Below are 14007 nucleotides of genomic sequence, written 5' to 3'. Positions count from 1 at the left end.
CAGCGATGCTCGCACACGAAAGGGGCCACGTCCCTCGGAAGCGTGGCGACCAGACGAGCGTTGATCGAGGGCATGGAGCCGTTGGCCATGGCTGATATTCATTACAATGTTGATCGTTGCAGAAGCATCAACCGATCACTATAGAGCCGGTCAAGCTCCATAGCTAGTTTGTGTTTCTGGATGAGGACAAGAGAACAAAGCGACAAGGTGTGCCGAGCACGGTTGAACAAATCGTGGCAAGATGCGGTGAGGGGGCCACGATGGTGGCGACCCAGACAAGATGCCACGGGATATAGTAACGCCGGCCGCTTCCTCAACCAGCCCGCACCAAAGAACGTCCCCAAGTACTCCGTACTCCGTACAAGAACGGAGTAATACTGCACGGAGTACTTATGGAGTAGTAATTACTGCATGGAGTAATACTGCACAATGCACAGTACTTGTACGTACAGTACGGAGTTCTCTTTACAGAGTAATACTGTACTGCACGTTGTACTCCGTACTCCGTACCTGTACCCTTACATTTCAATGTACTCCGTACTCCGCACTGTACCTCTACAGGGTACCAAGTAGTGCCGTAACAAGCAGTACCGTGCCCACAGTACTTAGTAGACTTGTGACGGGAGCCTCTCCCGCGAAGAGTGACATTGGATCCAAGTCAAGCTGTGCCTGAATTCCAGGTGCCGCACGGAGTACAGAGTGCATGTAGCAAAGCACCGTTCACCGCCACCGCTGCTTGGCCTCGTTGCATCCTTCATCCTCTTCGTGGCAGCTCCCACGCCGACGAGCAGGCAAAAGCGATGAGCCAGCCATCGGGGAACCCCCCCAAGAGTCACACCCGCAACAAGTCCTCCCTCACTCGCGGCGAGTCTCCGCAGCCCGTCGGCCATTTGGCCGTCCCTCTCGCCAGCGCCGGCTCGACGACGCTCTCGAGGCCTCGCCCCTCGACCAAAGGACCCGTCGACGACCGAGGCGATCCCCTCGCCTCGTCATCCACCCCCCGACAGTCCACCTCGAGCCCATCGCCCGGCGGGCAGCAGTCCCGGCGGAGCGGTGGCGGCCATGTCGCCCAACCCGACGTCGTTCCCCTGCCCCTCCCGGACGTCCGTCCCAAGGACTTTTCCTTCCTCCTCCGGCCCGACATCTACCACCCCCTGACGCAGCTCGACGTTCCCTTGGCCTTTCGCAACTCGCCGAAGCGGCCGGATCCGTCGGTCCCCCTCGAGGAGCTCCTGCGGCGTGGCCAGTTCCGTGCCGCCGCCGTCGCCGCCGTCCAGCAGCTGACGACGTCGACGGACCCGCACGACTACGAGCGCATCTTTGGCCTGCTCTACACGCGCCTCGTATGCCTGACGCTCATCGACGCGACGCCCCTCGCCGCCCAGGAGGTCAAGGCCCTCGAGGACCTCAACGACGCGCCGACCTACATCGACGAGGGCACGGGTGAGCACCTCGTGCCGTGGGAGCTGCGCGTCCTCAACGTCCGCCTCCAGTCGCTCGGCTTCGGCGACCCCCGACGGGCCGTCATGAGCTACCACGAGCTCGCGAGGGAAGCGAGGGCGCACGCCGCCAAGGCGGGCACGAGCCACGACGATGCCGCTCGAGAGCTCTGGAAGGCCCGCCTCCACGACCTCGGCATCAAGGTCGCCGGCGCCCTCATCGAGATGGACGACCCCTCCGGCGCGACCCATCATCTCGCCGGCCTCCGAGACGGCGGCGACGGCACCCTCGGGCTCTCCAAGGCCCTTCTCTGGCTTCAGCTCGGCGACGTCGGCAAGGCCAGAGGCTGCGCGACGGCGACTCGCGTGGTCGATACCGAGCGCTTGATTCTCGCCCTGTGCGACATGGCGGATGCCGAGTACGAATCTGCGCTGGAAAAGTGGCGGAGCCTTCAACAGTCGTTTGAGGGCGACGAGATGGTCGGCGTCAACACGGCCGTCTGCCTGCTCTACCTGGGACGCATTCACGAGGTGGGTCTGCTGCCATGATGCCGCGGGGCATTCCGTTGTGAGTAGGTGCTAATCACCGACCAGGGTCGTGAGCTGCTCGAGGGTTTGGTCGACGGAGGTTACTCCTCCCACTCGCTGCTGTTCAATCTTTCGACCATGTACGAGCTGTGCTCGGAAAAGAATCGCAACTTGAAGGTGAAGCTGGCCGATCGAGTCGCCGCCATGGCCGAGTCCCCGACAGGGTGGGAAAGGACGAATGCAGACTTTAAGCTTTGATGACGGCCACGGTCTACGCATACGCATGTGGTATTTCCTTTGCGTCATCATCGCTTGGGAAACTCGAGCCATCCGTCACACGTCCTTGTGGCCTTTACGCCGGCATCGCCATCAGGCGCGCCGTCAAGTCTACCATGACGACTGGCCAAGGTAGGCACCGTCTCATCGTCGCATGCACCTCGCATCAAGTGACACAAGCTCTCGACATCCACTGACAATGGCTAGTCGTTGCAACTCTACCGCGCCATAAATGACCCGACAGCTGCATCGCGGGCCTCGTATCCCCTTTATGCAATGGCCAAACGTCGACGCTTCTGGGCCCGGCCGGTATTCGGCGACATTTGTACTGCGGCGAGCATGGTGTTCAGAACCCTGCCAACATAACAAGAAGGAGACAATGCCAAGGGAAATACGCATGGACGATGTCGAGATTCCATACATGGTCCGTGGCCAATTGCCCGACGCTGCCGATCCGATCGACAGCGAGACGGATGCCAGCCGACCGGATGCGCAACCCTGAAACGAGCACGGATTATGCTTTGAGATGACGCCGTACGCTTGACCATTTCGTATTCGTTCCGGTCGGGCAATAACCCGTGTCGGTTCTTTGGATGTCGATGGCGCAAACAACAGTCGCATCCAAAAATAACGATTCACAAATTCATGTTGATGGCTCCGAGTTCAGCATTTTGTATGGAGCATGTTGTGACTTGCATCCTGATCTCCAACCAGCACCCGCCGACAAGCATGAACATTTTTGCCACGCATGATTTTGAGGAGCGACGTCAGCATCATGCCGTGTTGAACGAAGCACAGTGCCGCAATCATTCCGAATCCTTGCTCGCGTTTCGGCGACCCGGGAGCGGGACGGACCTGGAAACAAGCCAGCCTGAATATATTGCGGCCTGCATCCCGATCTCGTACAAGCTCAGACGGACTACAATGCATGTTTCGACAATGCATGTTTCGGCAATGCATATTTCCGTTGAGCGACGACAGGATCATGCTGTGTTGAAAAAGGCTCGGTGCCGCAGCCTTGCCGAATCCTTGCTCCACGTATCGTCAGCCGGGGAGCGGGACGGACCTCGGCATGCAGATCCGCCTCGCGCTGTTTCCGCCCGCAACCTCACCAACCACCAAAAGCAGCTGCCAAATATCCGCTGCTCTTCCGTCAACTTCCTTTTCTTCGTCTCCCGCTCGGATTTTGCGTCTCTTTCCACCCGCGAGCCAATCTGGCGTTGTCCTGATGCACCGTTCGTAAAGGTTCCGACGAAACGACATGGCCAATCGCCTGGCTCAGCTGGCCGACCACTTCGCGCACCCAAGGCGCCTCTTCGAGGGACAGGTTGCCATTGTGACGGGTGGCGGACAGGGCGTCGGCGCCGAGACGGCGCGGTTGCTTGCCAGCAAAGGTGCGAGGGTTGTCGTCGCCGACATGGATGCCGGTATGCCCCCTGCGTCGCATCATGGGCACCGCTACGTCTCCGAGCACCCGTGCTGCACACGCGCATCGCGACGCTTGTCTGAATGCGTGCACTTGCGCGTGTGCTCGTGCGTGTGCTCGAGCGTGAGGGTGCGCGTTCCAGAGCGTCCATGGCTGCTTACGACGGTCCAGAGGAATGCCGGGCCGTGGCCGACAAGATCCAGTCGTCCGGCGGGCAAGCCATCGGCGTCTCCGGCGACATGACCTCGTCCGCCTACATCGCGGAGCTCGTCTCGTCGGCGTCGCACTTTGGCCACGGCAAGATTCACATCATCGTCAACACCGCCGGGTTCGGGTGGGACGGTGCCGTGCACAGGATGCCAGAGGCGCAGTGGGAGACGCTCATCGCGCTGCACTGCACAGCGCCCTTTCGCCTCGCGCGGGCGGCGGCGGCCTACTTTTGCGTGCACGACGGCGAGGCCCGCCGCATCATCAACGTGTCGTCGGCCAACGCTCTCGACGGAGACGCCGGCGCCGTCAATTACTCGCTGGCAAGGGCCGGGGTCGCAGGCATGAGCAAGACAATCGCCAAGGACTGGGGGCGTCGGTTCGGCGTGCGGTGCGACACCATCACCCTCGGTGGCGCCGAGTCGCCGCTGACGACGGCAGAGGACGCAGGCGACGACGGCATCTCCGCGGGCGCTCGGCGCGGGCGACTTTGGTCCGACGTGGCGCCGAGGCATGGGGATGCGACGTACGCCGACATGCATGTTGGATGGCCCGGCTCGGCGAGGGCAGCGGCCAGTCGCATCCTCGCCGTCGCCAGCGACGGGCTTTCTCGCCACGCGACGGGGTGCTGACGGAAAAGCGGCACGGGCGGCCCGGAACGGGAACGGGGAAGCGAGCAGAGGGCAGACGACGAAGCGACTATACAGTATTTATTATGGTCCCGACGAGGCATCGTGGGCCGGCGATCGGTCGGACGGACGGGCCACGGTGCTCGCCTCGCAGTCGTACACGAATTTGCCTCGGCATGGCGGCTCACACCTTGAGCCACAGGGAAAACACGCCCTTGACATACTCGATAATCTCGTCGCCGCCGAGCTTGCTCTCGCCGTAGACGCGGTCGACAAAGGAGATGGGCACCTCGGCGACGCTGCAGCCCATGGCCTTGGCACGAACGATCATCTCCATCTGGAAGGTGTAGCCCTTGCTCTCGGTGCTCGCAATCACCTTCTCCAGCACGCTCCGCTTGTAGAGGCGGAAGCTGCCGGTGACGTCGCTGACGCCCGGGCGGAGGACGACGTCGGCGAAGAGGTTCGCGCCGCGGCTGACGAACTTGCGCTTGAGGTCCCAGCCGTGGACGCCGCCGTCGCCGGCGTAGCGGGTTCCGGTGACGATGTCGTAGGCGCCCGACTGCTGGAGCTCGATCATGCGGGGGATGAACTTGGGGTGGTGGCTCAAGTCGGCGTCCATGATGATGACGAAGTTGCCCGTGGCGAACTGGAGGCCGTGGACGTAGGCGGTGCCGAGGCCGAGCTTGCCGGCGCGGGGCTTGAGCATGACGTGCGGCTCGAAGGCCTTGACGAGCTGGCGGGCCACCTCCTGGGTGCCGTCGGGTGAGCCGTCGTCGACGACGATGAGCTCCCAGTCGAGCTTGCTGGGGCGCGGCGACGAGTCAGCCGGCGTGCTCGGCGCCGTTGTCGACGACGCAGCCGCGCGGGCCGAGGGAGGGACGGGCGTGGGCTCACCTCTCCGTGAAGGTACGGTTCAGCAGCCAGGTTATGATGGGCAGGTTCCGGCGCTCATTGTACGTCGGCAGGATGACGGAGTACTTGTCGGCCGACTTGGCCATGATGGCAACAGCCCGGGGCGGGGGGGTTGGAGGGAGGAGTCGAGGGGGCCGGCGAGGGGGCCGTCGAACGGGACGAGCCGGATCGGTCGGTGGACGGGGGTTGAAGGGGTCGACGGACGAGGGCGAAGATGGCTCGATGGGCGCGTGCAAAGGAGCGTGGGAAGTTGGCTGAGAGGACGTTGTCGTCGGGGGATGAGGGGGGGCGAGGGAGAGAGTTGTCGTCGTCGTCGATGGACAATTGGCGTTTACGGGGAGGTAAGTAAATGGTGGCAGCTCTCGCGCTGTGTGTTGTCGAGGGGATGGGGCATGACTAAGCGACAAACGACGCCTGTTTGGAGCTTGGCCGACGTACTTGTACTTGCTCGGGGTGCAGACACAGGTAAGTAAACGTGCTCCGTACATGTACCAGTACATTGGCGTTGGCCCACCCGCTGTAAACGCACTGTACTGTGCTGTAGTTGTAGAGCATAATACCCTGTGCCGGGTAACTACAAGCACCTACGGAGCAGTAGGTGCACTGTAAGTACACTGGGCCGATGGCAAGGGCCGACGCGGGATATCCCGGCACTCTACTCCGCACAGTGGATGGAAATGGAGCGGGCAATGAATTGCATTGGCATCTGGCATGCCGTGATGCAATGGCAGCCACGGCGGGAGACCCAACCGTTTGGCGGCAGAGGGAGGGTGGAAGCAAAAGGCCGGGCGTGCCTGCAAAGGTCTGGCTACTGGTGGCTGCATGTATACATACATGTGCCCGGATAAGTAATTACGGAGGAAATACGGAGTACATGTGCCCGCATATAACCATCTACCTGGATACAACCATGTGCGGGATAAAACCATATGTCTGGATATAACCATGTGCCGGATATAACCATGTGCCTGGATAAGTAATTACGGAGGAAACTTTACATCTGCCTGGATATAATCATCCTCCTCGATGGAGCCATCTGCCTGGACACAGCCATCTGCCTGGACACAACCATCTGCCTGGACATGGTCATCTGCCTGGATGCGACATCTGCCTGGATGCGACCATCTGCCTGGATGCGACCATCTGCCTGGATGCGACCATCTGCCTGGATGCGACCATCGGCCTGGATGCGACCATCTGCCCGGATAAAAGCATATGCCTGGATGTGACCACCTGCCTGGATAAAACCATCTGCCTGCATTTAACCTGCATTTAACCATCTGCCTGCTTTTATCCTGCATTTAACCATCTGCCTGCATTTATCCTACATTTAGCCATCTGCCCGTACACGGCGTACACACATCGGCCGGTTAGTACTGCACGTCAGTGTGCCGACCGAGTGGCGAGTGGCAGCGGGAGCATGCTTGTAGCCCTTGGTGTGGTGAACCGGTACGAACCTTTCAGTGCTCGAACGCCAGCGCTTCAGCGTGTACGGATGGCCTGACGAACGGTTCGGCGCAGGGCAGCACCACACAGTGACGTGCGCCGTGCCGACAGGTACGAGCATTTCAGCGTGCTTGCATGGCAGCACCAGCGCTTCAGCGTGTTTGGATGGCAGCGCCAACATTTCAGCGTCCATGGTGCAGGCGCTTCAGCGTGTACGGCGCAGGCACTTTAGCGTGTATGGTTCAGGCACTTCAGCGCGCACTTTAGCGTGTATGGTGCAGGCACTTCAGCGCGCACGAGCACCGACACTTCAACGGGCACCGGTGCAGCCGTACAGCTGTGAGAACCGTGGCGGCGACGAGAGGGATTTCGTCCAACATGCGCTCTGCATTTCCGACACAACTTCTCCGCACTCTCCGTATTGTGCCCATCGTGTCGCCTGCTGCGCCTTGGACCACTGGGTGGTGTGCTGCGCTGTCGGCGTCTGCGGGCAGCGTCTCCGTCGGCGCACCTGCAGCACGGAGTGCTCTGCACAATTGGTGCAACCGTGCCTGGTATTCCCCGTAACTGCACTGTGCTAGTAGGTACCTAGGGGTAGTGGACATGCAGCACGAGTGCCCCGTAGATGCACGTGTTTGCTGCTGTAAACCCGTGCTCGGCACCAGATGTGCAGTGCGTGTGCTCCCTATTACTCGGTGCCTAGAACTGTGCTTCGTCGCAGATGCACTGTGCAGTACGTGTGCGGCTGCGTCTTGTCAATGCAGGGTACATGCAAGTACCGCCTTAGTACCGACATGCCACTTCAGCTTCCCCGCAAGCTGCATGCGACCGCCACAGTGTCGATAACTCCAATCCGCACAGTCATTTTCCATACAGCCGCCCGCGGATCGTACTGTGCGTGGCGGCCAATGGTTGTCTTGGCACGTTGCCAATGGCAAGCCGTCGAGGTGTGCTCGTTGCCAAAGACGGCTAGCCTCCTGCTGTCGATCGAGTCAAAGTGACAACCAGTGACAACCAGTGACAACAAAGTGACTACCAGTGACAACCAGGGACCACCGGTGACAGGCGGCAGGAGCCACCGACGACAGCGGCAAGGACGGGAGCTGGCAAGAGGCACAGTGTCTGCTGGCCATGTTCGTACAGAGCATTTCGCGTCTCCCTGCCCTCGACCGCACCGTGCGAGCACAGTACGAGTCGGACGGCACCTTGGCAGGTTGCTCGCCACCCCAACCAGCCGTCTCTCCTCGACCCCTCAGGAACCGTCGTCGTCTTCCCTCACCCTCCTCGGTCAGCTTCCCAATCTCCCATCGTCACGCCCGCCGCCTCTCGCCCTTCATCTCGCCCGCCGCCTCTCGCCCTTCATCTCGCCCGCCGCCTCTCGCCCTTTACCGTCGTTGTTCCCTCGTCGTCGTCGGCCCGGCACGTCGAGCACCGACGTCAGCTTCGAGCTTCAGCTCCAACGGCAGCTCCAACGGCAGCTCCGAAGGCACCTCCACCGTTCCGACTTGACTCGGAAAGCTCGTCCTCCGACGTTCCACCTCCTTGGCCGGCACCTTGGAACATCCTTCGTCCCTCTTCCGTCGTGCGTCATTTCATACCACCGCCCCCATGGCCGACGCAACTGCCCAAGCGGCCGCTGCAAAAGGTATGGCCCTGGCCCCCCGGCGCCCTGGTCCAGTGACTCGCCGCCCGAGCTCGGATCGATCAAGGTTGGACCGTGATGGGCTAATCCTCGCAGCGCTCCCTCCTGGCCAGCCGGCGGCCGAGGCCAAGGCCGGTGCCTTTCCCCTGCCCGTCTGCGCGCCCGCACCGGCTGGGCATCAACCTGGCAAGCCGGAACGTGAGCGAGAAAACCACGGCGGCATCCCCGAGCGCGCCCTCCTCGGTCCCAAGCCGGTCGAGGTCCAATCCCTTCCGCAGACGCCCCTCGACGGATCGACGCCGGCCGGTGGGACGCCTCGGCCGGAGCTCAAGATCGACGAGGAGCCGCCTCCGGCAGACTCGCACCAAGTCATCCCCGGCCTCTTCGAGCCTGCGCCTCCGCCCGCGCCTCCGGGGCGCGACGATGCGGGGTCGGTCAACGGTGAAGTCGTCGACACTCTCGGACCCGGCAAGCCGTCGACGCTGGCCGATCCTGCCATCGGCGACAAGCGCAAGCTAAACGACGCCAGCCTCGCCGACGACGGTGCGGAACCGTCGCCCAAGCCCGCCGTCGCGCCCGCGCCCGCGCCCGCCGATCCGGACCCCGACACGCCTACGGACAAGAAAGCCAAGATGGATGACGGCGCCGTCGACGATGCCAACGACTCCGCGCCTGCACCAAACGCCGTGCCGGGCAATGGCGGTCGTCCGAAGAAGGACAAGACGGCGCCGCCGCCCGTTGGCAGGACGGCACGCAAGACGAGAAGCCAGGGACCGGCGGAGGCTTGATGGCCTCGCCGACCCATCGGCCTTGTTCGCCGCCATGATTGCCCGACGCGTCGGCGGCGCGAGCAAGGTGAATGCCATCAATTGGCCAGGCGAACAAGGGTGGCGGCATGACGTCACTCTCGATGCATGCCCCTTGTTGGATAAAATGAGACCCATGAGCCGCCATGGACGTGTCCAACGCCGCCATCGTGCGCGTCCAGCGGTGGTTGTGAGGCGGCCCGAAAAATGCACACATCTTTCCCGCGCATCCATCTCGAATAGATCTGGCAATCGTGCTCGGCATTCCCTTTGCTGCGTGTGAATGCAGGCTGTCCCGTGGTGGCGAGCCGGATGCAACGAACTCGCGATACCAACGAAGCCAAACTTTGCACATTGGCCAGGAGAGGAAGAGGTCAAGTGTGGAACATAAGATGAAGGCTTCCGGAATCGTCAGGGTTCGGCAGGTCGTCCGTTGCGTCCTCGGCCACGTCATCACCCTTCACGGACGGCTTGCATGGGCCGGCATTGTCTTGTCCAATTCCACCACGTATGACGTGCTTGTCTTTTCTATACAGGTTGACCTCGGCAATGAGATCTAGGAGGCGAATGACGTCTCCAAAGCGGATTACCTGTCGTCACTTCCAACTCGTCGTACCGCCATTCAGCGCATACTGACATCATCATGGTCAGGTCTCTGAACCTCTCTGGATCTACCGTTGCCTTGGCCTCTCCGAGCTGCAGCATACGAAACCAGTATCGGCCGGGGCAACGTGGTGCAGCAAAGTGCCGATCATGCAGCCTTCCCACGCATACCCCCGTCCGCCCTTCCGCGCACCCCTTTGGGAAGCGATGGTTGATCACGTCAAGATTCGGCCGCCGAAACGAATGGTTCTCGAGAATTGATTCGTCAAAAGTTGCTGGCGAGCTTGCGTCGGGTGGTTGGTGCTGAAGCCCGATACTTTGCTCTGCGACTGTTGCCGTTGTGTTGGTTTATACTCTGCAGGCAACCAACGCTGGTCGTGCTCGCCTTGGGAGAGTCAGGCCGCGCCATGTCCAGTGGGCGAATGAATATACTCCTTCCGCTGGCGGGATATTTTTGCCCATTCCCTCGCATCTCATGTTGTGGTAGTTGAAGGGCAGCACGACAGCTTCCGGAGGAGCACTTACAGTACCGTAATTACTTGCCTGCCTACTGTAGGTGCTGGGGCCGGTCTTGGGCCATCGCGGCACCTTCCCCGTCTAGAGGTCACCTAACCCATGCCCGACGACTGCAAAAAGCAGAATCTCTGGCTCGAGAAGCAACTCTCCAAATTCAACGCAGTCTTTAATTCAACGCAGTCTCCAGTTCAACGCAGTCTTCAGTTCAACGCAGTCTCAAGTTCAACCCAGTCTCCAGTTCAACCCAGTCCAATTCAACCAGTCAACCCAGTCTCCAATTCACCCCAGTCTCCAATTCACCCCAGTCTCCAATTCACCCCAGTCTCCAATCCAACCCAGTCATCAAGTTTCAACCATCAAGAATCAAGATTCCATCACTCTCAAGTTCAAATTCCACTCCCAATACGATGCCAAACTTCGGAACGATTCGCTTAGGCGTGGAGTTTGAATCAGCCATCAAGAAATCAGATCTCGCATCACTCAATTCCAAACTCTACTTCAAATATGATGGCAAACTTCAGAACCATTCGCTTCGGCGTGGAGTTTGAAATGATTCTGGTGCCCAAGGAATCTATCTACCTTTGCCATCCTCGAGGAGTATTACTGGCCGATTGAATAGAATTCAAAACGGCCGTTCGACTTCTAAACCAGCCGAGTATCCCCGTGAACCTTGGGGAGCCAGAAGGCGTTGACACTCCGAGGTCCGACACTGATGTCGACCGCTTCCTAACGACAAACCTTGATACCATCACGAATCACATCCCGCCAGAGCGCTCGGCCGTACAATGGCCAGCACTCTGTCGAGGATCTGGTTGAGATGATGATGCCTAGAGAGGAACATCAATCCCATGACACTTCCTGATCCGAGGTACGCGGCATGGAATTTCTTGCCACTCCTACAAATCTTGCCGAGGCGTGGAATTTCTTACCACTCTTGCAAGGGACCATCGAATACCGACAGCCCCCCCACGTCACGACTCTTGCCGAGGCGGAGTACTGGATCCAGACGGCCCTGCACCTGTTCTTTCGTGCTCTATACGGAATGCATTAGCCGGCGTCTGGTCCCTCCCCGCCATACGAGCCGGAGTACTGGATCATGACCATCGAATACCGACTGCCCCCCAACGTCATGACTCTTGCCGAGGCGGAGTACTAGATCCAGACTATCGAATACCGACTGCCCCCCAACATCACGACTCTTACCGAGGCGGAGTACTGGATCCAGGCGGCCCTGCACCTGTTCCTTCGTGCTCTAAACGGAATGCATTAGCCGGCGTCTGGTCCCTCTCCGCCATGCGAGGCGGAGTACTGGATCCAGACAACCCTGCACCTGTTCTTTCGTGCTCTGCACGGAATGCATTAACCGGCGTCTGGTCCCTCACCGCCATTCCAGTTGCGCGGCGGTGCTTTGTTTCGTCTACGACGAGCATCTCTATATCCGAGGAGACGTCCGTATTTGGATCCTGATTGCAAAGGTATATGCGCCCGGTCAAGCTGATCGGACCGCTAGACAGCTATTTTTGGAAGATTGGCCGGGGCCTTGATGCACACAACACCAACCTTGCAGAGGCCCGGGCAAAAATCGCTCAATCGATATTAAGTCTATCGACTTGAGCCTTGGACGAAGCAAAAAGTAGGAGTAGCTTACGATCTCAATCAGCGCTTTGTACAGATGCTATTCACAACCGCACCGAGTCAGTCGGCAAGGCCTACTGTACGACCAGAGCGAGTCATGCTGCAGGCGGACCGGCTACGAAAAACGCACAAAGAAATACGAGCAGAACTTGAATTCGTCAGAAAGCAAATGGCCACTCATTATAATAAGAAAACAGTAATGGGTTATCTTTCGGGAGAGACATGGTCTACCTACTTTAACAAAACATCAAGACAACGCGGGGGGGGGGGATGGACCGTTCAAAGCCAAACGTGTCATTTCAAAAGCCAACTACAAGCTTTCGTGAATTCATCCCATTTTTTTCACGTCACTCACTATTGGAGCGAGCGCCAAAGAATGCTCAGCCGCAGTGCTAAATTCGAAACCGAACTAGAACAGGAATACGGAGTACGAGTCAGAATATGTGGAAAGGATAATACGGACCAGAGCAAAACAGCTAGGAGCCTTGACGAGCTTGTTCAATTGCCACGCGCTATTGCAGCAGTACCAGGACTAGGCATTATGCAAAACGACTCAGCATCATGCAACCATCAGACTTCGGCTCAGGTTACAACAGCAACAAACAGCAACAACTGAACGTCGTCTCCACGACAGCTCCACCAACAAATCATCGAGGGGGCTGGGGCCGGTACGTTATGCGACGCAAGGCAAAGTGCATACAGTACAGCATCCTTCGGCCTTTGTTGAATCGTTGCGTCATCCGACGCGATCATGTATTTAATGGCCAGGCGCGCACCCGATTTCATCCACCAACTGCACACTCGATCAAATCGCATCACCGGTACCCGTTTGACCTTCAAGACGCATACGCCACAATGCCCACCACCAAGAGCTCCGTCATCGCTGGCCTTGTCGTTGCCCTCGGCACGACCTCTTCTGCTCAGAAATTCACGTACACGACAAGCGAATTGACCGGCAGAATTGAAGCAAATGTACTCGGTGATGCCTGTCATCCTGAAGGTACCTATACCCTTGGAACAAAAGGCCCTACTATCCCCCCTTGCATCTCGGAACAAATGATCTCCAAGACATGCGAGGATATTTCCGGATTCTTCGACGCAAAGGACGACGATGCCAAGGCGCTTGCCTACAAAAACTGCCTTACCGGTCCGGGCAGCACTTACCAAGCGGATATGGGTGGCTGCCTTAGCTGCAAGCGTTTCAACGCTTACCTCTCCCCGGGCCAGAATACCTTTTGGGTTGAGGCCCAGAAGAAGGCCTGGGAGGCTTTTAAGCAGGACAAATTACCTACCGATTCGTATTGGCAGTATTCACTTCGATTCTTGCCCTGGGATCAATATCCAAACGACCCCAAGGGATTCAAGGCCAGCAACACCTCGATTGAGCACTATTATCCCTTCGCTCCCGAATCGCAATCCATCGGCATCGTGAATAGGCGCCAAGGTAAAAGAGCGCTGCCGTCTGCCGACGAACCCAGAGTTGTCTTGATCTGGGAGAAAGGCAGTGTTGTCGGTGCCTACGTCGACAATAAGCTGTAGGCTTTTTTTCGTCGCTGATGGAATTAGTCCGGACTCGTCTTTTTCTGTACACATGTCCAGAAAAATCAAACCTGTCCTTGCCAATAGAATCATGAATTTGACGAGATGCTAGGCGCATATGCAACAGTTTCAACAGCAGGACCTTGACAGTAGTCGGGTTGTTCACTGTAGCAGTAGTCGGTTTGGGTTTGTTCTTCTTCCGCCGTGCTGTATTTCCTCTTCCTTCTGTAATCTAGTTTATGAAAAACAGTAAGCAGTTATGGAGGCAATTTTTCCAAGCGGTAGTACCCCAACTGGTAGAGACTGTGTCGAGGTTAAAGTTCACTTGTTTCTCCGAGCAATCCGTTGGTCCGTCAATGCATCTGTAAAGTCGGTTGATCCGTACTGTTAGTTGGTTTGTGCA

The 14007-nt window shown here is 58.8% G+C and overlaps 5 protein-coding genes across 5 annotated transcripts; 4 read left to right on the top strand and 1 right to left on the bottom strand.

The window, feature by feature from the left end:
• Positions 1 to 800: 800 nt before the first annotated feature.
• DCS_03371 (uncharacterized protein) lies at positions 801 to 2225 on the top strand (the record flags this gene model as incomplete). The annotated part of the gene is made up of 2 exons (XM_040800690.1): positions 801 to 1970; positions 2034 to 2225. 2 exons carry the CDS (start codon positions 801 to 803, stop codon positions 2223 to 2225), a joined length of 1362 nt encoding a protein of 453 aa, XP_040655723.1.
• A 1279-nt stretch (positions 2226 to 3504) lies between these two features.
• Positions 3505 to 4508, top strand: DCS_03370 (uncharacterized protein; the record flags this gene model as incomplete). Its single annotated transcript, XM_040800689.1, has 2 exons — positions 3505 to 3670; positions 3841 to 4508. 2 exons carry the CDS (start codon positions 3505 to 3507, stop codon positions 4506 to 4508), a joined length of 834 nt encoding a protein of 277 aa, XP_040655722.1.
• A 181-nt stretch (positions 4509 to 4689) lies between these two features.
• Positions 4690 to 5503, bottom strand: DCS_03369 (putative dolichyl-phosphate beta-D-mannosyltransferase; the record flags this gene model as incomplete). Its single annotated transcript, XM_040800688.1, has 2 exons — positions 4690 to 5308; positions 5400 to 5503. The coding sequence occupies 2 exons, from the start codon at positions 5501 to 5503 to the stop codon at positions 4690 to 4692; spliced, it is 723 nt and encodes a 240-aa protein (XP_040655721.1).
• A 2968-nt stretch (positions 5504 to 8471) lies between these two features.
• DCS_03368 (uncharacterized protein) lies at positions 8472 to 9293 on the top strand (the record flags this gene model as incomplete). Its single annotated transcript, XM_040800687.1, has 1 exon — positions 8472 to 9293. The coding sequence occupies one exon, from the start codon at positions 8472 to 8474 to the stop codon at positions 9291 to 9293; it is 822 nt and encodes a 273-aa protein (XP_040655720.1).
• Positions 9294 to 12920: 3627 nt separating this feature from the next.
• DCS_03367 (uncharacterized protein) lies at positions 12921 to 13604 on the top strand (the record flags this gene model as incomplete). The annotated part of the gene is made up of 1 exon (XM_040800686.1): positions 12921 to 13604. The coding sequence occupies one exon, from the start codon at positions 12921 to 12923 to the stop codon at positions 13602 to 13604; it is 684 nt and encodes a 227-aa protein (XP_040655719.1).
• Between the last annotated feature and the right edge of the window lie 403 nt (positions 13605 to 14007).

This window comes from Drechmeria coniospora, chromosome 02 (assembly GCF_001625195.1).
Source record: "Drechmeria coniospora strain ARSEF 6962 chromosome 02, whole genome shotgun sequence".
NCBI lineage: Eukaryota > Fungi > Ascomycota > Sordariomycetes > Hypocreales > Ophiocordycipitaceae > Drechmeria > Drechmeria coniospora.
The sequence above is the reverse complement of the archived record's forward strand: the minus strand, read 5'-3'. Positions and strand labels throughout refer to the sequence as shown.